The 26,974-nt window shown below is 50.2% G+C and overlaps 1 protein-coding gene across 9 annotated transcripts in view; it reads left to right on the forward strand.

The window, feature by feature from the left end:
* BTRC (beta-transducin repeat containing E3 ubiquitin protein ligase) overlaps positions 1-9,484 on the forward strand; it is a 182,198-nt gene extending 172,714 nt beyond the window's left edge. For all 9 annotated transcript variants that reach the window (XM_042907590.1, XM_042907588.1, XM_042907591.1 and 6 more), the window contains 2 exons: positions 3,340-3,532; positions 5,448-9,484. In XM_042907590.1, the coding sequence (XP_042763524.1) occupies positions 3,340-3,501 (162 nt within the window). In that variant the 3' untranslated portion in view covers positions 3,502-3,532; positions 5,448-9,484. The remainder of the gene's footprint in view (positions 1-3,339; positions 3,533-5,447) is intronic.
* The last annotated feature ends 17,490 nt before the right edge of the window (positions 9,485-26,974 follow it).

Genomic DNA, 26,974 nt, shown 5'->3' on the forward strand with positions numbered 1-26,974 from the left:
GTGTGTGTGTATACATATATTTATATTTTGTATATGTATCTTGTATATATGTATATATTTTGTATATATGTATATACATACATATATATATTTGTGGATACCCATTGATTAGGAAGTTTCTTTGTGTTCCTAGATTGCTGAGAGTTTTTATTGGGAATGGATTTTGTATAACTGCTTTTATGTGCATCGAAATGTTAAACCTAATTTTGTATCACTATAGATCCCATGAACATTAAAAGGATAATAATCAGGGACTACTGTGAACAACTCTGTGCCCCCAAATTTGATAACCTAGATGAAATGGACCAATTCCTCGAAAGGTATAATCTTCCACCACTCACATAGGAAGAAATAGACAATCTGAATGGGACTAAACCTATTAAATTTAATTGATAATTAATAACCTTACAAAACAGAAAGCACAGGCCCAGATGGGTTAACTGGTGAATTCTACCAAATTTTTAAGAATGAATTAATACCAATTCTTCACAATCTTTTACAAAAGATAGAAGCAGAGTGAATACTTTGTAACTCCTTCTGTAAGGGCAGCATGACCCTCATACCAAAAACAAACAAAGGTATTACAAGAAAAGTACAGATGAGCCTGTCTCATGAACACAGATGCTCATCTATGAGCTCATTTACTTCTTGTGAAGAATGTAAAATGGTGCAGCGTCTATGGAAGGCAGTATGGGGTTTCTCAAAATATTGAAGATAGCATTACCATATGATCCAGCACTCCCACTTCTGTGTATATATCCAAAAGTATTGAAAGCAGAATCTCACGCATATGCAGTTCATATCAGTATTATTCACAGTAGCCAAGAGGTGGAAGCAACCCAGGTATTCATCAGCAGATGAATGAATAAACCAATGTGGTGTATATATATGTACAGTAGAATATTATTCAGCCTTAGGATATATTGTCACATGCTACAACATGAATAAAATGTGAGGACGTTATTTAAATTGAAACAAGCCAGTCACAAAAAGACAAAATACTATATTATTGCACTTACATGAAGTATCTACAAGTGATCAAACCCAGAAAGTAGAATGGTGGTTGCCAGGGGTTGGGGGGAGGGGGAAGAGATAGGGAGTTGTTGTTCAATGGGTATAGAGTTTCAGTGTTGCAAGATGAAAAAGTTCTGGATGTTGATTGTACAACATTGTGAATGTACTTAACAACACTGAACTATACACTTAACGATAAATAGATAAGATGGTAAATTTTATGTGGTTTTTACCATAATTCAAAATAAAATATTTAAAAAAAAAATTTTTTTTTTTTTAATGTTTATTTACTTTTGAGACAGAGAGAGACAGAGCATGAATTGGGGAGGGTCAGAGAGAGAGAGAGGGAGACACAGAATCCGAAACAGGCTCCAGGCTCTGAGCTGTCAGCACAGAACCCGACGTGGGGCTCAAACCCACAAACCGTGAGATCATGACCTGAGCTGAAGTCGGACACTTAACCGACTGAGCCACCCAGGCGCCCCCAAAATAAAATATTTTTTAAAAATGCTAATGTAAAAAAAAAATAATAATAAATAAATAAATAAATAAAAATGCTAATGTAATGGCAAACACAATTGTATGACTGATACGAGTTTATTAGGCAGAAGTTTTTGGTAATGTCTTAAACTGTTTGCTTAAGATCTAAGTGTAGTCTTGTCACTGTCCTTACATTTAGTGATTTCACAATAAAGAATTTCTGTACTTACTTAAAAAGTAGTAGTATAAGCCAATAAAATGAAGTAGCTCTTTTAAAAAACCTCATCAAAGTATTAGCAAATTGAATTCAACAGCGTATTAAAAATGTACACTATGACCTAGTGGTATTTATTCCAGGTATACAAAACTGGTTTAATATTTTTTTAAAAATCAACTATTTAATCCATCACATCAAAAACGGGGCACCTGTGTGGCTTGGTCGGTTGAGCGTCCGACTTCGGCTCAGGTCATGATCTCGCGGTCCGTGGGTGCGAGCCCCGCGTCGGGCTCTGTGTCGACAGGTCAGAGCCTGGAGCCTGTTTCGGATTCTGTGTCTCCCTCTCTCTGTGACCCTCCCCCATTCATGCTCTGTCTCTCTCTGTCTCAAAAATAAAATAAAACGTTAAAAAAAAAAAATTTTAAAAGCTAAAGAAGAAAAATCACGTGGTTATGTCAGTAGATGCAGAAAAGATATTTAGCAGAATCCAGTATCCATTCATGATAAAAACTCTCAACAAACTAGGAATAGAGGGGAACTTCAACTTCATAAAGAAAAATGCAAATTAAAACTCTTATAAAAAAACACTATTCACCTACCAGAATGGCTAAAATTAAAAAGATTGACAGTATCAGTTTGCTGGTGAAGATGTGGAGCAGCCGGAACTCTGACACACTGCTGGCGGCAGTATAAACTGGCACAACTTTCATAAAACTATTTCCCTGTACCCGCTAAAGCCAAACCTACCTCCTCTGTGGCCCAGCAGCTCTGTCTACCCAGGTGAAATGAGAGCATGTATCCATCAAAAAAACATGGACGTAAATGTTCATAGCAGCTTTATTAAATATCCAAAACTAGGTCAGGCCATATGTCCACCACAGGAGAAAAGATAAATTGTAGTGTGTTCAAATAATGAAATGCCAACCAGTAATTTAGAAAACGAACATTACATGCAGTAACAAAGAGGAATCTTGCACTGTTGAGTAAAAAGATATATGCATTTATATATATATATATATATATATAATTCACAAACAAAAAAACGAATTGATAATGAAAGCATTGGGGTGAAGGTAGTATTGAATAAGGGCCATGAGAGCACTTAAATTTTCATGATTTTTGCAAGCCAGTTGACCTCACATGGGTAGCTTGAAATTAGCCACTGTAGGAATTTTTACATCATGAAAATACGCGAATGCTTTTACAAATTGGGGAGAATTTGTTGATAAACCATTTCCCAGCGTGCCTCATATTACTGCTCATCAATCCTTGGCCTCTGACCGTAGAAGGATCCAGCAGATACAGAAAGAGGATAAGGCCAGGTAGGTACTGAGGAATGTTCTCGTTCAGCCTAAACCAAGGAGAGGTAGCAGTGAGAAACCAGCATGCTCTTTGACATGGCTCAGCTGTAGTGAATGTAACTTTGTACAAAATCAGCTGACCAATATTTGATTTTTCCATTGTGCCTTTAATCCAAATTACTTTTTCTCTATGTTCTTGAAACAGCTAAATATTAGAGAAAAATATCATCATACCATAGTCTTTCCATAGACTCCTTTTGACATGTTGCTGAATTTGTGTCCTTTTGATTTTGAGTAGTTCAAAAGTTTTTGTTTCTGCTGCTTTAGGAGCATTCTGGAAGAGTTTTCCGACTCCAGTTTGATGAATTCCAGATTGTCAGTAGTTCACATGATGACACAATCCTCATCTGGGACTTCCTAAATGATCCAGCTGCCCAAGCTGAACCCCCCCGCTCCCCTTCTCGAACATACACCTATATCTCCAGATAAATAATCATACAGTGACCTCATACTTGCCCAGGTATGAAAAAGAATTGTGTACATAGCACGGTGGGTAGGAATATTGGCTGTAAGGTGTTGCTAGTTCATAGAGCCTTCTCGCGTCCTTTATCTCTACAATTCCTGTTAAGCAGGTAAAGCCAATAACATGAGACAGGGCTGGGGCTGCACATTGGACGCTGTCTTTCATCAAGGTAGCTAACCTCTCAGTTCTAGGTGATTGTTGAACTAGATCTGGATGGTCCTTATGTAGTAGAATGAATAATTCCCACCCCAGTTATCTGATAGGATTGTTAAGACAATAAAATGAGATTTGAATCCATTTCAAAACTAAGAGTAATGACCCATAAGCCTATGACTTTGTAGTTCCCATATCAAACCAGTTCCTGTAACAGAGACCCTTTAAACCAAGTAAATAATGTGTGAGTGGAAAATTTTCTTGGTGACATCTTTTGGCTGACTTCTCACAGCTCTGCTTTGTCAGTGTCATTGGATTATAAAAAGTGGCTTTTTTATCGTCATCCCCCCTCCTCATGCCCTCCAAAAAAGAAAAGAACTGTCTTTTGACCTTGCAAGTAGCTCTGCAGTTGGTGAGAACTCTGGGTACTCTCCCACTCGAGTCTGCAACCTTCCTGTGCAGCAGGAGAACATCCTATGTTATGCTATATTCAGATCATACCCAGTGTCAGACAGTTCAGATCCATTCATCAGGCTATCATTGGGCTAGGAAAGCTGCACTCCTGGGCAGTGTTGCTGTCGTTACGGTTTCTTATTCCCTATGCCTACCTCACTTCTATGGCAGAAGTACAGATTTAGTACACTTTACTACATGTCTTTTCATAGTGGTTCTTCCAAGTGGGGTGGTCCGTGCCCCTGCTGGGCTCACTTCATCGCTTGCTGCTCTCACAGAGGACATGCTGCTTCCTATCCCTCAGCCAAATCACACAGGCAGGCCTAGGTGAGAATCCCTGGGCAAGCAACTTCCAGAGCCTTAGACTCCTTATTGGTAAGATGGGTTGCAATCCCTATCTCACAGAGCTGTTGTGAGGATTGCCTTGAAATGTCATATGTAAAATGCTTAGAGCTTAGCACAGTGCCAAGCATAGAACAAGCCCTCAGTAAGAAGTGGTCATTGTTAGTAATACTATAATTGTCATGTACCCGTCCCCTCCTTTTGCCAAAATTTTCTCTTCATTGGATTGCTGTGGCATTTTGCCACTTAAAATATTCTTCCTGGTTCTCTGATTATGTCTCCTATCTCCCCTCACCCCTAAAACACAGACATCACCGAAGAGTGTGTCTCGGGCTTTTCTTCCTTTTTGAAGCTTCCTGTTTTGGTTGCCTTTTCTCAGCTCTCATCTCAATGTAGATGACTCTCAAACTTATATCTCTAGTCCCAACCTCTGTCTTAATCTCCATGCCACATTACCAGCCACCACCTACGCATCTGGCCTTGAAGGTACCAGAAGCCCATCCAATGCACATTTCTAACAATCAGACTTTCATCTGTTCTGCTGGGGCCCTCCAGCCAAGTGGCCAGACAGCTTCACCCAGCTGCCCCATTCATGCTGGTGGCACAGCTGTGCTTCTGGCCACTCGGGGCCAGAACCTCAGAGCCAGCCTCATCTACTGCACCATTACAGGGAGCGGGTGAGAGCTTGATGATATGCCCACCAGAGTCACTCTTAATCTCAAGGCATCAGAGTTACCTGCACGAGCACTGGGGCCCTGGGCATGTCAGTGAGCCCCACCATGTCACCAGGCAGGCTACGTAGCCTTTGACAGAAGCTCCTGCTTGGCATGGGCAGAGAGCAGGTGTTAGGAAGGACCTCTGAGCCTTTCTCCCAATTGACAGCTGAGTTAATATTCTTCTCTCTCAGAGCAAGTGAGAAACGTAGGGAAAGGGACTAATGACTCTGTGCTCTGTTTTCACACAGGACTCATTAAAGTTGCGGTATTTAACATATCTGCCAATACCAGGATGAGCAACAACAGTAACAATCAAACTACTACCCACTTCCCCGGACTAGCCGAGGAACGGGGATTTGAGACTCCTGTTGGGACACAGTTGGTCTGCAGTCGACCCAGGATGGTCTACTCAGCACAGCTGACTGCTTCCGTGCTGCTATCAGAAGATGTCTTTTATCTTTTGTGAATGATTGGAACTTTTAAACCTCACCTCACGTCCCTCCTCCTTTCCTCTCTGCACCTGTTTTTCCTCATTTGGTTCCAGACAAAGATGACTTATAAATATATTTAGTGTTTTGCCAGAATCTCTCTTGCCTTGCCGTTAAGCAGAAGAACTAGTTTCCCTATATAGCCTTCTGGGAGACCAACTTCTAGGGGACAGGGGATACAACTTCAAGCCAGACAGCACCCAGTTTCTCCCTGTGAACTGCAGGAATGCCCAGCACCTGGCAGGATCAGCCCAGCCCCACTGTGCTTAAGAGGAGACAGCTGTCTTATGGCCTTTGGGGCAAGAAAGAGAGAAAACGAGAATCCACACTGGAAGATCTGGGCCTCTTTCCTTTCATCTCTTTCTCTGTTTCTGTCCCTCGTCTCCCCATCTCCCCTCCTCCCCCGCCCCCCTTCAGCCTTTTTCTGCGCCACCTGAGAAGAAAGAGTATGAAGAGAGTAATCTCAGTTAACATGAGGCAAATCAGCGAGAAAATGCCACACCTGGAAGAGCTAAATGCTGTTCGGTCAAAATTTCAAACCCAAGCTTTTGCTGCAGATGACCCCATGTGGCAGCAGTGGGTTCTTAGAAGGTACCCCCATCATATTTGCAATTCTTCTCTCTTCTTCTAACACCACCCCCCTCCAAAAACGGTGTGGGGTGGGGGGGCAGAAATTGCCTGGGCTCCATCAATGGCTGCCTCTTTTCTGGACTCAGCAGTCTCCTCGATTCCATGTAGAGTGTGGAAAGGAGTTGCTGATTGCATTTCCTCTCATTAACAATTAGATGTGTAATAAAAAGCATTGTACTTCATCTTAAATCACTGGTAAGGCTCAGCCTAAAGAAAGGTTTGAAATGGCCGGAGCCAGTTGCTGGGTGCATTCTGCATAATGGCTCACACCTCTGATTTGCTCATCAGGGTCTGTGAGCACCCAGCGCCTATATCTTTGCCAAGATCACGATCAAAGCAGCTGAAGAAGTGATCAGGGTTAAAAGTGGATTTCTTTCTCATTTAGAACAGTAAATATCATCTCTCAAAAAGCAAGCTAATCATCTCAACCTTGCACTGTAGAACCTTCTTCACGCATTTCCCAAATCCCATATTTACAAAAGGGCAGAGTTGCCAAAAAGAGGATCAGGGTGAAGTTTGGCACACAGGGTTTACTAGCGGGGCAGACACTGCCTTCTCTTTCCTTTTCTTCCTCCTCCGGCCTTATTTAACTCTCCACTCTCCCCAACCAATAAAATTTCTCTGGATGTTGGTAAGCAACATAAACAAATGGACCTCAGCAAGAGCCAGGCCAACCTGGCCACTTGAAAGGCAGCTGTATGGGCATCAGGTGCAGGGCACATGTGCCACCCCAACCTGGGAACACAGGGTATACTATCAGCATGTGCCCAGCGTGTTTCCCAGGGCAGGCATGGAGCTGCCCCAGCCATCTTGTGTGGCATGGGCGCACACATCGAAGGCCCAGCGCCACACCGCCGTCTCTAGTTTCCCTTGGAAGCCGAGCAGTCAGGCCTGTCGTTTCTGTTCCTAATCAAAGCAGTTGAGTAAAAGCCCCTTTTAAGCCAGCTGCTGTAGAAACATCAGAACAGGAGCCAGTTGCAGGTGACCTCAAAGCCAGACCACTTTTAGTTTAGCAAAGGGAAGAGGAAGAGAAAGCCATGTTCACTCTTCCCTCCTGATTTGACTGAATGTTGTTATTACATATTGGGAGGCAAGTTATGTATACGCATTTTTCCTTTCTGACTTCATGAGTGCTTTTAAGCTTTTGGTTCCAGGTTATATTCAGAAACTACTTCCCAGTGTAATATGTCCTTGCCTGGGAAATACTTTCTGAGTATAATTCCCTTCCCAGCTACCCAAATGCTACAGAGAAATGTTTTCTATTTAGCCATCATCAGAGTTCCTTGTCTGTTGTGTTGACTTTTTTGGCTTTTTGCTTGGTTAAGGATTTTGCTACAGGTGAGGCAGAGGGCCATCAGCCCTGAATAACACACAGGTCAGGCATTAAAGAGGCATGGATTTCAAGCTGTTTGAAAATATTGTCCAATAGCCATAACTTTACTAGCCCTTCTATTATATGCTGCTGTTTAAACGTGGAGCTGTTGAATATTCATTGGTGCCCGGGGTTTTGCTCTCCCATCTAGGTTCACTTTAAGGTAGATTGTTTCTTAGATTGTTTTGAGGCTTGTCCAGTACATCATAAATGAGATCGAGAGTGGACCCTGCAGTCTGGAGCCATTAGCTCCATCGAGGATATTCTCCAAGTTGTCCTTTGCTGCTGATGGAAATGGGAATGAAGTGAAGTGGTCTGAAAAACTGAGTCAGTCACATTTCTCAGCTCTGGGGGTCATTTACCAGTTCATTGTAGAAGAAATAATCAGGTAAGTAGAAGTTCATTTCCAGAGAAGGTAAACCCCACTTACCATCTCTGCATGATTTCAGTGGGAATTGATTATCACTAATCCCCAACTGGGCTAGAATAAATGTAAAGTTTGACCTTTTTAAAAAGAAAAGAGAAACAAAGAAAGTCTCAACACATTGAAAGGAATGGTAGAAAAGGAGCTAAAGGAGTCTCTTGACTCAGAAACACCATGTCTCCATTGTAGCTTAGTCTCTTCTCACTAAAATTCCAGCATGGGCCTGAAAGAACCGTTTCATAAAGATGGGAGGAAGCCCCTTCAAAGGCAGGCACACAAGGAGCGAGTGCACGCACCTGCACCCAGGAGCTCTCTGGGCACGTGGGAGCTCTCCAGTCACACTGGGGCTGCTTGGACAAAACCAGCATGCCTTGCTGCACGTGTGTGTATTTTCACTGCTGAGAACATCCTTTTCCTTTGTTCTGTGCAATTTGAAAGTGGACATGGATTGTGAATGGGAGGCGTTTTACACTTGTCCCTTGGCAAGATTTTTTTCTGGTGACTCTTCACCAGAAACTTCAGAGACAGGACTCTCTGAACTCTATTGACGTGTAATAAAGTCTGGCCCTCATAACTTGCTTCTGAACTGGAAAAAACCCTGGGACCCCTAAATCATTCTGTTTTCTGCTTGAGTAAGAAAAATCCTTTTTATTTTTCTTTTGTAAAGTCATAAGCTGAAGAGAAGAAAATATGCACTCTTCTCCCCTGCTGCCTTCTGGTACCCATTGGTCAGAGCAGCTGTGGTTGGTCTACTCCTTACTTAGCACTTGATTGTACATGGAAACCAAGGACTTGGGGTGGAGGGGGGTGGATATTGGAAATAATTACAGTGGTTTTTTTCTCCTTCCTAAAAGTAGATTAGATACCTCGGTATTGTTGACCTTCTTGGCATCTTCCATTTACTTTAGATGGTAATACCTTCCTGCCTGAAGTGCAAGCCATCCAACCCAGAATAGTGCAGGCCTGAGAGCCTAGGCTGCAAGCTTAACTCTGGAGGAATCCAAAAGTACTTCCTGGCGGAAAAGGGGATGCTTAGATACCCACCACCTGTGACCATCATGCTCTTTGATGATCAGGTTTACCCTATCACTTTAATCCACATTTCCGATCTCCTTCCCTATTTGGATGAGTTGGACAGACTTTCCGAGAACTGGACAACATGAAAAGGTGCCCTTGCTTCTCTTTGCCTTCCTCTTTTCTCTCCTAGAATAACTCTCGCTTGTAACAAGCCCACCCAAAGCCTGCAGGCTGAGTTAATCTCCCTGGGCTGATCACTGACCGAGCAGAGCCTCTTACTTTACCATTGTCTCAACATAATCAGTGCCAGAAAGATAGCCGTCTCCAGGGTAATAAAGCTGAGTTTTGCTTCTTGCTGTTTTTATCTGTACTTCATTTGTGACTTCAGAATCCTTGGAACTGAGGAGAGAAACCAAAAAAGCACGATTATGGCTGCCTGATTTCCAGTGGAACTTCCTAGAAACCTCTTCTGTTGGAAGTTGAGTACCTATGATCTAAAATTTCCTGGAGAAATTTAGAAAATTAGATGACCTCTAAAAGATGTGCTCTCCAGCCCACCCAGCTGGCTCTCTCAGCTCCTGGTTGGCTATGTGTGTATTTAAGGATCAGTGCAGTAAATGGCATTATAAAGCATCCCTTCCCCTCTATCCTTTTCTCCTCTTGGACACTGAAGGAAAAGACCAACAAGGAGGGTTAGACCTTTGGGTACCAAGGAAACTAACACCTTCCCAAATCACTCAAGCCCATTCAGACTGTTCTGAGGGATGTTCGTTGGACTTCAGCTATGGGGCAGGCCTGCCTGACGAGTGTGAGCTTCCCTGAGAGCTTTTGATTGGCTCAGCCCTCTGTTCTCTAGACTCCTAAGTACTGACTGCTTTGACTTTTGTGGTTATGTTATCGTGATATGTAGTCAAGGTACCAATATGTTCACAACCTAGGATCATGGTAAAATAGTGTGTTCTGGTTTTTTTTTTTTTTTTAACTGTTCAGAAAAAAAAGTAACTTAAATTACAAATATAAGATTAAAGTGAGTTTTCTAAGTGTCTTGTCTCTTTGCCCCAACATCAAGAGGACAATGAGTTTCAATATACAAATTGAGGGCATGCACAGATACCTTTTAAGATAATCTGATGTGAGAAAACAACATTTAGAGAAGTCAGGGCCAAATGATGTGAATAATTATGGGACCCCTGGCAGACAGTGTTCCCAAGTGATACCTAATTTGGGAACTGGTCACCATGGCCTCAGCCTGCCCCATCCCAGCCTGAGCCTAGAACTTAGATTTTCCTCTGCCTCCTTAGTGGGTGAGAGGACAGGTTTCCCCTGCATCCCCTTCAATCAGTTTCAGGAGAGGTGAGCTCACATCCAGGGGCAATTTCCAGAGAAACTCCCAACAAACTACAAAAATGAAGGGAGTGGGGCAGAGTGCTTGGCTGTCTCAGTCGGTAGACGATGCAACTCTTGTTCTTGGGGTTTTAAGTTCAGGCCCCACGTTGGGTTTAGAGATTACTTAAAATCTAAAAAAAAAAATTTTTTTTTGAGAGAGCGTGTACATGAGGAGGGAGAGAAGAGGAAGAGAGACAATCCCAAGCAGGCTCAGCACCACCCAGCACAGAGCCCAACATGGGACACGATCTCATGACCGGGAGCATTGGCCATCTGGGGCAAAACTGCTTCTCCAGGTGAACCCATCCCTTTCTCTCCTTAAACAAAACCACGGGGGGAGAAAAAGAAAATCTCGGGAGAAGGGTACAAGGTTATAAGCATGATGGACTCTACTCCCTCTTGCTTTACATTTGGGAGCTTTTAGAGGTCGTGCTCCTCCCTGTTTGACTAGACTCCCTGAATCTGTCAGCTTGTGATCTCAGTGCTTATACCTAGACTGAGACTGTGCTCCTGAGAGCTCTTCTCAGACTGTTAGATATCAGGGCCCCAAGTGCAGAACTACGCTGCTAGAACTGGAGACACGTCAGAGCCTCAGGTGCACCGGCATTTTGCAGGCGGGGAACCTGAGCAGCAAAAAGGGGGGCTCCTCACATTGCCTGAGACCACACCAGAGTTTCCTGCCGAACTACTAAGGACAGGGAGGGAGGAGCCCACAGAGACCAGGCCACTGGTCAGTTGTCACCAGCTAGGCTCCTGAGCCCAAAAGTGAGCAGAGGCTGGGCCTGGATTTTATGGGTCTCACCTTCAAACCAGTGTCAAGAAGGTTGGGGTCTTGTAGGGCATGCCCTTGGAAGACTCAGCGCTGAAGTCACTGTGTCCTAGAGCGAGACTGGGCTTGGAATCCCTCTCCCTTTGAAACCTAGAGCTGCCCCACCATCAGCAATGACTAAGGGAGGAGACCTCTCTTCCCCCTGATTGGCTCTTGCCAATTAAGAGCATTTTATTAGGCTGCTAATTAAAGGCACTTCGTTAGCAGCGGGAGAGGCCGGGTGGGTGCCTGGTGAGATGGAGCTGAAGCCAGGAGAAATTGTTTTCCTCCCCCCCCCCCCCCCCCCCCCCCCCCCCCCCCCGTGGAAGCCGAGCCTCTCAGGGAACCCTCTCAGTCCCCCAGCGTTTCCTGCTGCGCCTGCCACACCCCTTGCTTTCAATCAGCAGCTCTGAGGGGAGTGAGGTCATTACCAAGCCCAGGTGGAGAGCTTCCCCTGCCTAAGGACACATGAGGCCCTCAGGTACTGTGCCAGTCTGTCCGGGCACCTTGTTTGGAGTGAGCCAGGGAAGGAGAGGCTAGGCCGCCCCAGGGCTTGTGTTCTCCCCAGTAACGAACGGCCCACACCAAGGCTATTGCTAGTGGTCACCTGGTGAACAGGATGACCGGTGGCTTGGTCACATGGTGTGAGTCTCCACGCCCCCTTCCTCACCAAAGGCTCAGTATGTTATTAGCAAGTGTAACCTTCCTACCGGTCACTTTGCAGGAGCTGCACCCACATAGACCCAGAGTGGGTCCGGGACGAGGAAGGGCTGATGGGTTTACAATCCCAGCCACACAGACCCTGAGAGGACTCTAGTCCTGAGCTCACCACACAGCTGAGGCACTTCCCCTGTGTGGTCCAAGTGAGCCTAGGCAAGCCCTCCAGCCTGGCTCTGACTTGGCACATGGGGGCTGGCATGCAGGGTCAAAGTTAGCCCCTCTCCAGAACCCTCCCTGTCCCATCTTGCTGCCCTCTTCACCCCCTCACTTAACTGCAGAATTAGCACCAGCCCAGACCGGGAGGGCAGATTTATGGCTAGGCCTGCCTCCCTCCATTTAACCCAAGGCCGGCCCTGGCTCCAGACACTAAATTAGATTTTTGACAATTAGAGAGACTAATGGGCACATAGCCATCCCCAGAGCCAGATATCTAGCAAGGCCGTCCTTTAATATCCACCACTGCCCAGCCAGCTCCTCCTGGACGACCTCCTCTCTTCCCAGGTGGACATTTCTCTCCCAGGCCCTGTACCCCTCTGCCCGGGCTCTGCGTGCACCACTGAGGTTCCTCTGGTTCCTTCTCCCTTGATTTTCTTACCCCTCCCTCCTTCCCACCACTTGCCCCGTGCCAGCTCTGTTCTGGGGCTCTGTCCCTCCCATCTCTCCATCTCCGATTTCACCAGGGCCCATCCCTCTGCAATCTTTCCATCTGTGCCTAGCGGACTGCAAGCCCCTTGAGGGCAGGTGTTTGTGCCCTATCCGTATCCTACATGCTCAGCCACCAGTGGGTGCTTAGTAAATGTTTCCTGAACCTGCCTCCCGCCCTCCTCCCCCTGAGCCCCTAGACCTCCAAGGCCACCCACCCTGCCCTCCTGGCCCCAGTCCCAGCCCTGCTTCTGGCCTGGCTCTGCCCCAGCGCAGGCTGGAGCCCCCTTCCCTGCCGCCCCTCAGCTCTGGCCAGTCTTGGGCTGGGCGGGTAATGAGATTGCAGTAAGTGGTGTTGGGGGGGGGGAAGCTGCTCACATTCACTCAGGCAGACTCATAGCTCTGTCAGGCTGATTGGTCCTGAGTGGAGACGCAAACGGCCCCCCACGGACACGCTGAGATTGGTTATAAAATTACAAGCATTTGTTCTGCTGTCAGTGGCCTTCCCTCCCTCCCCTCTGCCTGCCTGCCTGGGCTCCTCCTTGCCTGCCCCCCCAGCCCTGTCTCCCTTGGGGTCAGCCCACACACCCTGAGGGACCCTGGCCAGGGGCCACCACAGCAGATGAGGCTGAGGCCACCAAGCTCCCCATCTAGGCAGGCCTTCTTGCCTTGACCCCAGGATGGTCAAGCTCAGGCTGGCCCCAGAGTGACCTGACCCTGTGCTCAATGTTTCCTATTCCCTGAGAGTGCGGATGGGGGCCCAGGGCAAATAGGCCTTGGAATCCAGATGCTCAGACCCCAAGTATGGGAAGACGTCCTGAGGCCAGGCATCCCAGACAGCTGGTGCCCACAACTCCTGAGGTGGCCCTGGGTAAGGGTAGGGGGTGTGTGGAGGGGGTAGTTGGAGGCCTTCCCTCCTGAAGATCACTGGGAGGAATCCACCTCTTTTCCCTTCGTGTGGCCAGTCCCCTGCCCGGTACCCTGACCCCATATAAGGACAAATCAGCCCTCAGGATAGTACCCCCCCACCCCAGTCCCTGATACCTGGGACAGACCTAAGATCCAGTATGGCCCACTAGATCCCCCGGTGTTGTTACCCTATACAGGGTGAGTCCTCTTGGCCTGGCCCCTGCACTCACCCTCTAGGGCCAAGGATCAATGACCATGAGCCCAATTACTCCCCAAGCTGGTATGCCTTGAAATTCTATTTTGTGCTCTGGTGATACTCCCCGAGAGATACCTGCTCCTCACTGGCCTTGCTCACTTACCTGCCCAGTCCCTCTCATGCCTCTTCCACCCTCCATCCTCCAATAACCTTGGCTTCCTTCCACCCTCAATCCTCCAACAAGGCCCCAGCCCCTGGCCCTTGCCTGGCCCCTCAGGGCCTCAGTATCTGCCTTCCTGTCTGTCACTATCCTGTCAGGAGGCATCAGGACATCCTATAGCCAGCTACCAGGCGCTGCAGAGGGGGATGGTTCCCTAGCTTGGACGAGGGAGCTTTTCGGGGCAATGTGTCCTGGCTGCCGGCTACAAGGTGCCTTCCTGCCATCCGTCATTCATTCTCAGCCCGGAATGTATTTGCTGTAATTACATCTTTAATTAGGGTGGTGACGGCTCATTGTTCACCAACAATGATGGATCAGATCCTCCTGCTTGCCATCCTCCCTCTGTCCAGCACCACCCAGGTCAGCTCTCCCCCAGCTCAGGTTGGGAAGAATGCAAGAACTTGCTCTCATCTCACTGAGGCCCATGAGCTCCATTCCAGTAGTGATTATGTCCTCCTTTTAGACCCCTGGGGATTCCCAAAGGACTGCTTAGACTGATCCCTCCACCCAGGGCTCTCTTTAAAAAGGCAATGCCACCGGGTGTCTCCTTGGTCCAAACTGGCCAGGGAGGAGGTGCTCTGTTGCCCCTCTCCATCCCCAGGCTGGGCCCTGAGCCACCCATTCCTCATCCACATTCTGGCAAGCACAGAAAACCTTCCAACTCTAAGCTATGGGACATGGGTGGGCATTCCTATCTCCAAGCTCTCCTGTGCATTAACCAGGTCTCCAACCAAGACCTCCACTGCCGCACCCTTACACTCACCAAGACCATAGGTTCAGGCCCAAGTCTGCACATGGTGGATGTTCGATGACTCAAACGAATGGATCAGTGAGGGGAGATGTGTTCTGGGAGGATGGGGCCTAGAGATCCTCATTGGAGGCCATGGGCTGCTTGAAGCCCAGGCTTCACAGAGGGGCCAGGATGGGCAGTTAAGGCCCAGGACTCTTGAGGAGGTCTTGTGGGGGTAAGAACCCTAATCTGGGTTAAAATTCCAGCCTGGCACCTTCTGGCTATTATATGACATTGGGTGAGTTCCCTAACCTATGTCTCAGTTCACTCTATAAAATGGAGATAAAAGCAGTGCCCTATTTCATAAGATGGCTGCAGTTTCATTGAGATACTGCACATAGAGTCCAGGCTAAGGTGGAAGCAGCTGCAGAGAACTCATTTCTGTTGTGGCACCAGGAGCTAGGAGGTAACCTCCATCTTGGTTTGGGGAAGGCCTCTCCCACTCCAGGCACTGTTGGGCACAGTGAGCAGGGCTGAGTTAGGGTTGGTGTAAGACGCACAGTAGTTGCTCAGGACGTGCTTGCTGATACAAATTGGCCGACCTCCTTTCAGAACTACAGGGCCTTTCCCCAGTGTGGTCAGAATCTGGTCAGAGTAGGGGTCCTGCTGAGGGAGGCCACCATGCCCTGGCCTGATACAGAAGGAGGGACTGGAAGGGAGATCCTGGGGGCCTAGAAGGGGAGCCTCGCCTGTACCTTATCTTTAACGGTGCTGAGCTTCAGGGAGGGGAGAGGAGGGAGGGGAGACAGATGGAATCCACCCTCTGCCCCTTCTACCTTCCAGCTCTAAAATTCTATGACTCCCCTCCCTCCGTGGGGCCTTGTCTTCTTCCACAGAGCCTCCCTACTCCCAGGGGTGGCCCCCTCTGCAGTCCCTCTTCCCCAGTGACACTCTCCACTCTGTAGGGACGCCCCCCCCCACCAGGCTAACTCCAAGGCACAGGCAGGAACGATGAGCCGTACCTAGCGGTAAGTATGCGCAACATTACATATGTATATTGGAGAGTAAATAACCCCAAAAAGCGCCTTGTAAATAGACTCCGAGTTTATCCTTTATTAATGAGGCACCGAGTGCCCTGCTGTTTTAGAGCAGCGAGACTTTCATAATATCAAAACCTAAATTACACTTGCGTCTCTCATCCCAGAGACGAGCATCTTTAGGCTCTGTTTGCAGAGTGAGTAAGCAGGGATCCCTCCCTGCCTGCCTGGGATTTGTTGACACCTTTCTCCTGGTTGGAGGGAGGGTGGATGATGTGCACCCACACTGGAGTCCTCAGAGGGCTCTGTGTCTGAAGCTTCGGGGTCCAGTGGGTGAGGGCCACCAGGAATGCCAGCCTTCATTCTGTGTACAGAGTTTACAAGATCGAGGGGTAGCCTCAGGCTCTGGGGTTCAGAGGCCTGGGATGAGGCAGTGGACACTTACGGGCAGGCCCCGTGGCCAACTTACTCCCCGTCTCTCAGCTTCAGTTTCCCCATGTGTAAAATGGGGATAGCATCTTCTTCATAGGCTGGTTGTGAGGAGTCAGTTAATGGGTCAGAGGTGGGGATCTGTGCATAGTAGGTGCTTGGTAAATGTGATCTGTGGTGGTGGTGATGTAGACACAATTCGCTCCCTTCTTTAGAAGAGGACACCATTGTCTCCTCTTCATTTCCTGGATCAGACCACGTGTGGGGCCACAGAGCTCCAGCCGCATCCTGGCACCAAGGTCCTGTGCTGAGAGGGCATACCAGGGTCACCCCAGCATGATCAAGACGTGACCTGCCATTGCCCCCCAGCCCTGAACTCAGCTGGGGCAAGGAGCCTGCACCGTCTTGGCCCCTGTGGTGGCCCAGGTCCAAGGCCCCTCTCAGGCCGCTTGGGGATTGTGCCCACCAGATGCCAGGCCTGAGCCAAGCCAGGCTAGGTCGGCAGGTGGACAGGCAGGCGCTGTGTGGGCAGGATTTACAGCCTGGCCGGCCAGGCTCCTGGTGCTCTGGTGGGCGTCATGTCGAATCTGTCCCATTATATGGACAGTTGAGTTTAATAGTCATTGTGTGCTTGCTCAGAGCCCAGCAAACATCGCGGGGCGACACCCCCTCCATGCGAGCCGCCCGTTCCCCAGCCACACGGCCCATCCGTACAGTAAATTAAAAATATGAATCACTTCTCCCCACTGCCTCCCCAAACGCTCATCTTGTCAGCCTCTATGTTGCCTTCATTTGTATTACCTTAATTTAATGTTAATTATGGTCTTCATTTACAAGGAACAAGCGAGCCCTGCTCTGCCAGGGGACCTTGCCCCCACCCTCTCCCCCTCAGCCCAGGAGTGAGAGGCTGGGGGAGAAGGGGAATTTGGGGGGCTACAAAAGAGTGAAGAAAGGAGTTAGGGGGGTGGGTGGGAGATGAGATCGGGTCCATCCGTGGCTGGTGGCCACTCAGGGAGGGACTAGGAAGACTCCCCACTCCACATACCCTGTCTTCAATCATTTATTCATTCAACAGCTATTTATTGAGCACCTAATATGTGCCAGACAACTAGGGACTAGCAAGATTGGGGAAGGAGATGTCTCCCTCCCTGATAAGGGCTAATGGCGTCCCCTACACCATCCTGGAGTGAATATGCCAAAAGGCAGCATCAGAAACACATCATCCATGCCCCAGGTGAGCTGGTACCTGAGCCAGCCAGGGGGCATAGGATATGGGCAAGAGATGTTCTCACCCTTCCAAACTCACCTCTTGGCTACCAGTGCCATGCCTACCCCAAACTGCTACGTACCCTTTTCCGACAGGAAGTTCTTTCTGGAGTCTTTCCTGAATCCCTCTTGCTGCAAATCAGCCTAGGCTCAGAGCCTGAGTAGAGCCAGGAGTGGAAGGGTATCTGCCCAGCTACACTGTCTCTGGAGGGTTGGAAGGAAAGCATCAGGAGGACCACCACCCATCATCCCACCAGCCACCATCCCACCACCAAACATCACCTCCACCACCCCAGGACCCCCACCATCCAGCCCCGCAGACTTGTCCAAAGTCCTTGGGTCTGAGAAGTCTGGGAGGCCTCAGAGCAACCATGTGGCTGTCCCTGCACTGCCACACTCTGTCAATAGGACACACAGTCACACACAAGCCTGTAGAGCCTGCAAGGGGCTCAGTAAATGTTGGTGGCTGATGTCACACATGTGCACACAGGGAGCTGGCAGAGGGCCACCTGCACTCAAGCTGCCATTAACCACGAACCAGCCCCTCCCCCCAGCACATGTCTCCTCAACTGGGGAAGAGGATCTCCAGCTGGGAATAGCTGCTTGACAGATGAGGCTGTTCTGAGTGTGTGTCTGCATGTGTGTCCGTCTCTGGGGAGCTTTGATCCACACATAGGGGCATGTGTCCCTCCAGGTTCGGTGTGCCCCTTGGGTTCGTGTGCCCGTTTGTATGTGCAAAAGCGTGTGTCCAGCAGGACCACGAGCATGTGTGCGCGCCTGTGCTCATGCACACGACACCCCGCCCGCCCCCCGCCCCCCGCGTCCGCCCCGCCTGTCAACGGCGCTGATGACATTGGCGCAGAGGAAAGTGATGACAAATGCCCGTTATCAGCGAACGAGGCCGATGACAAATGGGCGGGCGCCCGAGCAGCCCCATTACGCTGTAATAACAGAAGATGGATGGCCTGGCGCCCCCCCCCACCCCCACCCTTACCCCCTGCGCCGGTAACGGGAGCCGATCTGGCTCCGCCCGCCCGGGAGGGAGCCATGCTACCCGCCTGGCCGCCAATCACGAAGGGCCCGAGCCGCCCAGGCCTAGGAGCCAGGAGCCCACGCGGCCGCCCGCGGCGGAGGAACAAAGCGGCGAGCTCAGCGGGAGCGCTAGGCGCACTGGGCAGGCCTGCCGGCGGCCAGGACACGCAGCTGTGCACACACATGGTCCGCACACGCGCCAGCCGCCTGTGTCCTTGCACAGTGCACCTGCAGCTCCTGTCCAGGCACAACCCCCACCTCACAGGACCAGAGACGCATGTTTTTGTGCCATGCATGGGCATACATCTGCCATCCAAATCTGGGTGCATACCCACCAACATAAATCCATGCACCTGTGGTTAGTACACACGCCTACAAAAACAACACTTATCTCCGTGCACATGTATGCCCCCAACATGCCTGTACATCCATGGATATGGAGGTATGTGTACACATAAGCAGAAATGCTTGTTTGTGGACACAACCCCTACATACAAGCTCTGCACACACAATTCAGGGTTTCCAGACACACACACACACACACACACACACACACACACACACAGCTGTAACAACAAATATTAACTGAGCCCCTACATGTCAGCTAGGTACTGTGGAATTTACAATGATGAATATGACATCATCCCTGTCTTCCAGAATTCTAAGTCTATGAGAGGCAGCAGACAAATGGCTATGAATGAAGGCAGAAGATGATTTGTGCTTTGACCCAAGTACTTAGTTGTGACGTGAGATCTCCAACAGAAAAATCAGAAAAGTCTTCCTGGAGGAGGTGGCTAAAGGAAGAATGATTTCTCAAAAGGAATTGAATTCTGTTTAAAAAAAAAAAAAAAAAAAAAAAAAGGTATGAAAATGGGAACCTGTAGGGAGTGTTTGGGGCCGAGGAGTCTAAGGGGCCAGGAGTGCAGGCAAATGGCACTGGGTGAGTGTCAGCGAGAAGTGAGGAGACTTGTCATCACATAGACAAGAGCCAGGAGGCTGCAGTTGGGAAGAGCCTGGAGGCTAGAGGGCCAGCAAGGAGGCCGAGGCAGGTCCACATGAGGGACCTGTGAGGCCTAAGTCAGCACCAGACATAGAAAAGGGGAGGGCAGGGGCACCGGGCTGGCCTGGTCACAAGAGAATGTGACTCTCAATCTCTGGATTTTGAGTTTGAGCCCCACGTTGAGTATAGCGATTACCGAAGGAAAAAAAAAAGAGAAAACCAAGAGGTCAATGAATGGGAAAGGGCCAGCCAGGGACAATTTTACAGGCATATGAACAGTGCAGTCCCAGGGGGCCCTGCATTTAGAAGGGCCCCGTGCTTGGTTTGATGCTGTCTTGAAATTCTTTATAATTTTATAATAAGGAGTCTGAATTTTCATTTGGCCATGGGGCCCCAAAATTATGTAGCCAGTGCTGGAGCCAGGCTGATCAAGTAAGACAGTATAAGAAGCAAGTTTGATACGTGAGAGTCTGGATGTGGATTGAGGGGCTGAGGTGATGGGTAATGATTAGTGTCTCTATCCCCAGAAGTTGGTGCCTTGCATCTGCCTCTGCTCATGCTTGGTTCTGCTCCCCGGGGAATCCACTAACTGCCAGGCGCCACAGACATACCTATTCTGTGTACTCCCTTCGCTAGACTATAAGCTCCCCAGTGCTGCCCCTATGTCCCCAGGTCACCGCACATGGTTGCCACTCAATACCTGTTTGTTGAAGGAATAAGTGATAGCGTGAATGAACGAGCACACACAAGTCCATATATGTACACCCACCGGGAGTCTGGTCCCCAACGTGAGGGGTACATGCAGGCCCATTCCCCATTGCCACCACCCAATACTTCCTCCAGGGTTGTTCTGTTACCCTGTGTCTACTCTGGGGAAAGAATGCCCTTGCCTCAGTGGCCTCCTCACTGGGTGTCTCCTTTGCAAACAAAGCAGGGCAGGAGTTCAGGATGAGCTGATGGGGCAGGAGCCCAGGATCCTGTAGTGACCGGGAGGGGAGACGCTATGATTTGGAGCCAGAGGATATGAATTCAAGTTTCAGTTCCTCTCTCTGCTGACTATGCTTCTGAGCTCCAACTTCGTCATCCACAAAATGGGACTATAAGGTGGAAAAACATTTATATAGGCACCTTGATGTCAACAGAGATTATTAGGGGAGATTTTTCTATCAGGTCAGGTATTGAGAGAATTACTTCCTTCCTTTCAACTCTGGGGTTCCTGAGGTGTCAAAAATAGACTGGGGACCCAGAGGATGACCCAGGTGACCTCAAATAGGAGGAGGGGAGTGGCCAGATTGGGAGAAGAAGGCTTTGGTCCACTATCAATAGGAACCAGATGGGGTGCCTGGGTGGCTCAGTCAGTTAAGCGTCCAACTTCGGCTCAGGTATGATTTCGCGGTTTGTGATTTCGAGCCCCGAGTTGGGCTCTGTGCTGACAGCTCGGAGCCTGGAGCCTACTTCTGATTCTGTGTCTCCTCTCTGCCCCTCCCCCACTTGTGCTCTGTCTATCAGAAATAAATAAATGTATAAAAAATTAAAAAAAAAAAAAAAAAGGAACCAGATGACCTAGGAATTGAGACACAGACGGGCCCCTGCTTCCCCAGCCCACCTGCAAGCAGGGACACAGGCCGAATATGAGGTGTCCCCAGGACTGAAGTAAACACCCTCCCTTTGGGTAGCTTGGAGTGAGGGGAGGCAGAGGACATCTCCAGAGATATGGGCCAGGGGAGGGAGCTAGGTGGAGGTGGTGGAGTAGAGGGCACCCCCTCCCTATTTTCTGCACTTTCTCCCTATTTCTCTCCCTGGGAGAGAAAGGCAGGTGCCCTGCCTTCTGCCTGACAGGAACTGACCTGCTAACTTTAGCTTCCCAACATGTGACCTACTCCTGTCTACAGAATAGGGGGAGTGGGAAGTATTTCCCGGACAGGGCACCTGTCTCCTTCACCCTCATATGACCCATTTTGGGTCTCTCTAGTACGTTGAGGTCCCTCCTCCCCTTTTCCTGTTACAGCTGTGTTAACTGTCACCTTTCAGACCCATCAAGAGGCCCTGGGGAAAACCCCAGCAAGGAGACTGCAGTGAGAGGCACCAGGATTAGAGAGAAAATGACGGCTAATGGGCCTCGTCCCTCCTCCCTTACCAGTTCACTTTTTCTGTAGCGTTATTGACCCGTCATTAGTTATCCGTCCAAGGTCGCTAGGCCTGGCCCAGCTATAAATCATGGCGGCTGGAGGGGGCCTACAGGCAGAGCGAAGGTTCCGGGATGCAGCGGAGAGCTCGGCCCCCAGCACAGCCCAGAGGAGTCACAGATTGCCCAAGAGCTGGGAGAGCTTCCGCTGAGAGGTTAGGCCCCTCTTCCTACCCACCCTAGCCACCCTCCTCTCCCCCCTCCACTCGCCCCTTCCATTTGCTTTCCCCAGCGTCACCTCTCCCTCCATCGCTCTTTTCTCCTCTCCTCTTTTTCTATTTCCTCTCAAAGCTCAGCTACAAGGTTGGGGAGGGAAGGGGAGGGTACTGGTTCCCTCTTACTGGTCGTCTCACCCCACCTGGTCTCCCAGTTTATAGCTTCCAGTAGCAAGGACAGAACTCACCCAGGGGGAAACTGAGGCACAGAATCCGGACCAGAGGTGAGTCTGGGAAAAGGGTCCCCAGCATACCACATTAAGGTAACCAGTCCAGGATCCTGCTCCCTCCCGGGTGATGGGGAGGGTCTACCCACCCATGGAGGGGCACTAAGCCACATCCCCCAAGGCATCCTCTGGAGGAGGAAGGAGGGGATGCGTAGCGGCAGCGCATTCCGGACCCTTCCAGCCCCAACCTCCTATTCCCCTTCCCCGACCTGGGAGAGAAGCTCCACTAGGCGGTTCCTCCCGGTACCTGGCGCACTCTCTGCCACACCCCCATCCCGGCCTTCGCACACCGCAGGGCCGCTTCGCCCGTCCTCTTCGTCGGTCCTCGCGCGCCCTCTGCTGGCCTGTTCCGGGAAGTGCGCCCGTCGACCTCAATACCTGTCCCATCCCTCCCCCTATACACCTGGCAGTAGAGGCCCAGCCCACCCCAAGGCTCCGCCCTCATGATACCCATTTTTGACGACCCCCCTGTCCCTGAAGATGACCCCTGGAGCATTCCTGTGTCTCGCCATCCCTGTGCGTCGGAGCAGCCCTTCCCTTTCCAGATCCCAGAGAGGCTTGATTGTCTGTTCCTATCGGGTAGAGGGAGTGAGGTCCAGAAAGATAGAACTTGAAACATGGAGAAGAGAGCTTTCCTCTTGCCTATGGAGCCAGGCTCTGGAGGGATATCTGTGGTCTGAGTCTGTACTTCACAGTAAAAACTGAAGCTGCATAGTTGCATAGTATAGATTGGGCAGCAAGTAGGGCTTCTCTAGGGCATCTTCCTAGAGCCTTCCTCCTTTACTTGATTCTGCAGCTTCTGTAGGCACTTGGGTGGTGGAAGGCTAGGGAGGCCCTCAAGGTGGGGGTGGGGAACCTTGGCTCTCAGAAGCTCTGAGGTGGGGGCTGCAGTCCTTGGCCCCTTAGGTGAGAAACGAGCTGCCCAGGGCTCCAGGACTGTTCTCCATCAGGGAGAAGAAGGGCATGGCCTCTGAGGCCTTCTCTCCTCAGGTCAGACACTAAGGGTCCCAGGCTTTCTCCCCATTAGGCAGCTTGAGGGGAAGAGGAACAGGCCAGGGGGGTGATTCCTTTCCAATGGGTGTGTGGTCTAGCAGGTAGGTAGGGTGGCCTGACCAGAAGCCCTTGTCAAACTGGCCCCAAAGTGCTCCCAAAGTCCAAAGTCCATTGAGTCCAAAGTCACAGTGATGAGAGAGGATTTCTCAGGGGAAATCTGGAGCTGGGGGAAGGTGGTGTCTCAGGCCAGTCTAGGCACCCATCAAGCCCTGTGTGGAGCCCATGTGGAATCAAATCAGGCATGTGTGGGGCTGACAGGCAGAGATCAGGTATGTGCATGGACATGTGTGGGGACCACGTGTCAGGAATGTATAGGGATATATGTGAGCTATAGAGCCAGAACCCCTGCTTCTAGCAGGGTTAGAGCTTAGAGTCTATGTCCCCCATACCACTGGTTCTGGAGGTTAGAGGTCAGGAGCTCCCATCTCAGGGCAAGTGGGCATTTGCTGATTCAGAACTCCAGGTTTCAGGGCCATGGGCTAACCCTCCACATACTGAAAACTTAGGTCTCTTTGCTTTAGATACGTGGGAGAAGGAGAGAGAGGGAGGGAGGGAGGGAGGGAGAGAGAGAGAGAGAGAGATTAGAAAGCCCAGTGAGATCTAGCTACAGCCACTCCCAGAAAGGAGCTCAGGAAACCGTGGAGCCTCTCTGCTCCTCCCCCACTCACACTCTGTCTCTCTCTCTCTTTATCAAAAATAAATAAACATTAAAAACAAAACCAAAAAACTCTGGGATGGGGAGGGAATCTCTGTCTGCAATTGCACTGAATTAGCCTGCCCCTACCCATATCTTGGAAGGCTTTGCCTGAGCAAATTCCATAGAAGTTCCTCCTGTCAAGGACCCTTTGCTATGAGAGGTGAATCCCTGCTCCTCATAACCCTGGGGTTCAGGCTCCACCTTGCAAGAGTCACAAATTTAAATGTTTGCAAGGGTTGGATCCCAGGTAAAGCAATAGGGAGACGTGATGACTTTGGCAGCTGGGGAGCAGCTCCAGTCAATTGTTGATATGTGGGAACATGGGGGGAGAGAAATGGCATTGGGATAGAAACCCAGACCTCTTCCAACTTTATCTCCCTCCTTCCCATCATAGGAGTCTCCTAAGACACCCTTCCCCTAATTCTGTGTATTAGCTTTCTATTGCTGCATAACAGATTTTCACAAATTTAGCCCCTAAAAACAAAATCCATTAATGGTCTCAGCTTTTTAGGCTGGAAGTCCAGAAAGACTCAGCTGAATTTCCTGCTTCCAGTCCCACACAGCCCAAATCAAGGTGTTGGCCCAGGCCGAGTCCTCACCTGGAAGCTCTGGGGAAGATCAGTTTCTTTTTTTTTTTTATTTTATTTTTTTTAAATGTTTATTTATTCTTGAGACAGGGAGAGATAGAGCATGAGCAGGGGAGGAGCAGAGAGAGAGGGAGACACAGAATCCGAAACAGGCTCCAGGCTCTGAGCTGTCAGCACAGAGCCCCACGTGGGGCTCGAACCCATGAACCATGAGATTGTTACCTGAGCTGAAGTCGGATGCCAACCGACTGAGCCACCCAGGCGCCCCCAGGGGGAGATCAGCTTCTATGCTCATTCTCACTGTTGGCAGAATTCAGTGCCTTGTGGTTATAGGACTAAGGTCCCCTTTCCTTGCTGGCTGTCAGCTAAAGGCTACTCTAAGTTTCTCCACGACTCTCCCTGGTCCTTGCACGCAGCCCCCTCCATCTTCAGAGCCAGCAAAGGTGTGTTGACTCCTCATGCTTGGACTCTCTTTGACTGCCCCTTTCTACTAGCCAGAGAAAACTCTGCTTTTAAAGGTCTCATGGGCTTAGCCAAGGCTCACCCAGATCATCTCCCTTTTGCCATATAAGGTAATATTACCACGGGGAATAAAACCTCGTCATAATTAAAGGCTCCACCCACCCTCAAAAGGGAGAGGGTAAAGGTCACTGAGGTCTTCCTTAGAATCCTGCCCACCACACCCAGCCTCCAGAGGGGGTGAAAGCATCCCTCATTCCTGGTCCCAAGCCCGCTGACTTCCGTGACACCCTGGGCTAGTCACCACCCATCTCTGCTTCTCAGTTTCCTCATCTGTACAATAGGGCAAGGAGCTGAATACAATCTAAAGCCCTCCCAGGGCCCCACTGAGAAGAGCAGGCCTGCATTCCCTCCGGGCAACCCTGCTGCAGGGTTTGGGAAAGGGCCTCACCGAGGAAGAGCAGTAGCTGGGGCAATCACACGGCCCAGCCAAGGTGCCCAGTTTCAGAGGGCCAGCCGCCCAGCCGGCCTAAGCTGTAGGGAAGTGGAGGCGCCACTTCTGCTGGTCAGAGACCAGAGGCCGGGTCCCACTGGAGTCTGCCCAGGGCAAGGTGGCCTGTACCTAGTCAGCAGGGGTGTGGGGCCAAGGCCAGGTCAGACGGGCAGCGGAGCCTTCTCCTCCCCCCACCTCTCAACTGGAGCTAGCCTTCAAAACCCATCTCCCAAATCCATCCTGTCTTCCCTCTTCCAGACCTCTGGGTCTCCAAAGGGGCCTCTCAGAGTCTTCCGGCCCCTCCCACCTAACCCTACTTCTGCAGGGGGGGAGTCGATCTTCATTCACACCCTGGACACTCTGGGCTGTTCCTGCGCAGGAACCAGCAGGGGGCCTCAGGAGCCCCTCATCTGAGAGTCCCAGTCAATCACCCTGAATCTCCCCCTCCCACCTCCCCACGGTAACAGAGGCACCTCTTCTCCCAGGCTCTCCGCCCACCCTCCCCAGGCTGCGCTTTCTTTTCTGCTTTCTTTTCGGGGGTCCCCACCCTCTCAGGCTCCCACCAAGGCCTGGCCATGGGGCTGGAAGGAGCCCTGCTCAACTCCATCCAAGCGCGGGAGCTGGGTGAGAGGCGGGGAAATGAATATTAATTTATCATGATTAGGCAAATCCGGCAGGGAGAGCCGATTCCGGAGGAGGCTAAAAAGATGAATTTCAGCAATAAAATTAAATAAGGACGGACGGGCAGCCCCTCCTCCCTCCCGCTTTGCTGATCTCTCTCTTTCTTACAATTTATGAGGCCAATTATGAAGATGAGGTTGGAAGTTCCTGGAACTTCACTAAATGCAAACGGCGGTCCCTGCTGTTCCCATCAAATTAATTAACCGCGCGCTATTGATGGCCGCTCAAGGCTGACGCAGGCGGCCCGCCCTGCGGCCGCCTCCACGGACACGAGGACCCAGAGTCCACAGCCAGCCAGGGCCCCATCACGTTCTGCAGTCCCTGCCGGGCACTACAGGGGACTCCGCGGACCGCCCTTCCAGCCCCCAGGCCCTGCCTGAGCCCTTGACAACACAGGGGCGTGCTAGGGAGGGAGGTCTACATCGCTACGCACACCCACGTGGGGCTGCCCACACACATACAGATACAAAATCCCGAACTCGTAGTACACAAACATGGGCCCAGAATGCACATTAGACACTCAGGCGAATGAACATGGAGTCGAACAGCCTGGGGCTCAGCTTCTGCACTGACCCCCAGTGTGTTCCCCCAGGGCTTGTTGAGGTCCAGTTCAGACAATGGGGATGAAGCTTGGCCCAGAGTCCAGGTCAGCTTTGGGTCTTCGGCCCTGAGGACCCCCCTGTTCCAGGGCTCAGAAGCAGGGCTGCCCAGTGGCTCATGGGTTCTGGAAAACTAGCTGGCTGGTGCCTGGAATGAAGGGCAGAATGGACATGGGACTAAAGGTCTTGGGGCTGAGCCCAAGGCTTAGGGTAGCTCCCGAGTGTCTGCAGAGTCTGGGTAGCAGCAGGTGCCCCAACAGCTATAGCTTCCAT

Source organism: Panthera leo, chromosome D2 (assembly GCF_018350215.1).
Source record: "Panthera leo isolate Ple1 chromosome D2, P.leo_Ple1_pat1.1, whole genome shotgun sequence".
NCBI lineage: Eukaryota > Metazoa > Chordata > Mammalia > Carnivora > Felidae > Panthera > Panthera leo.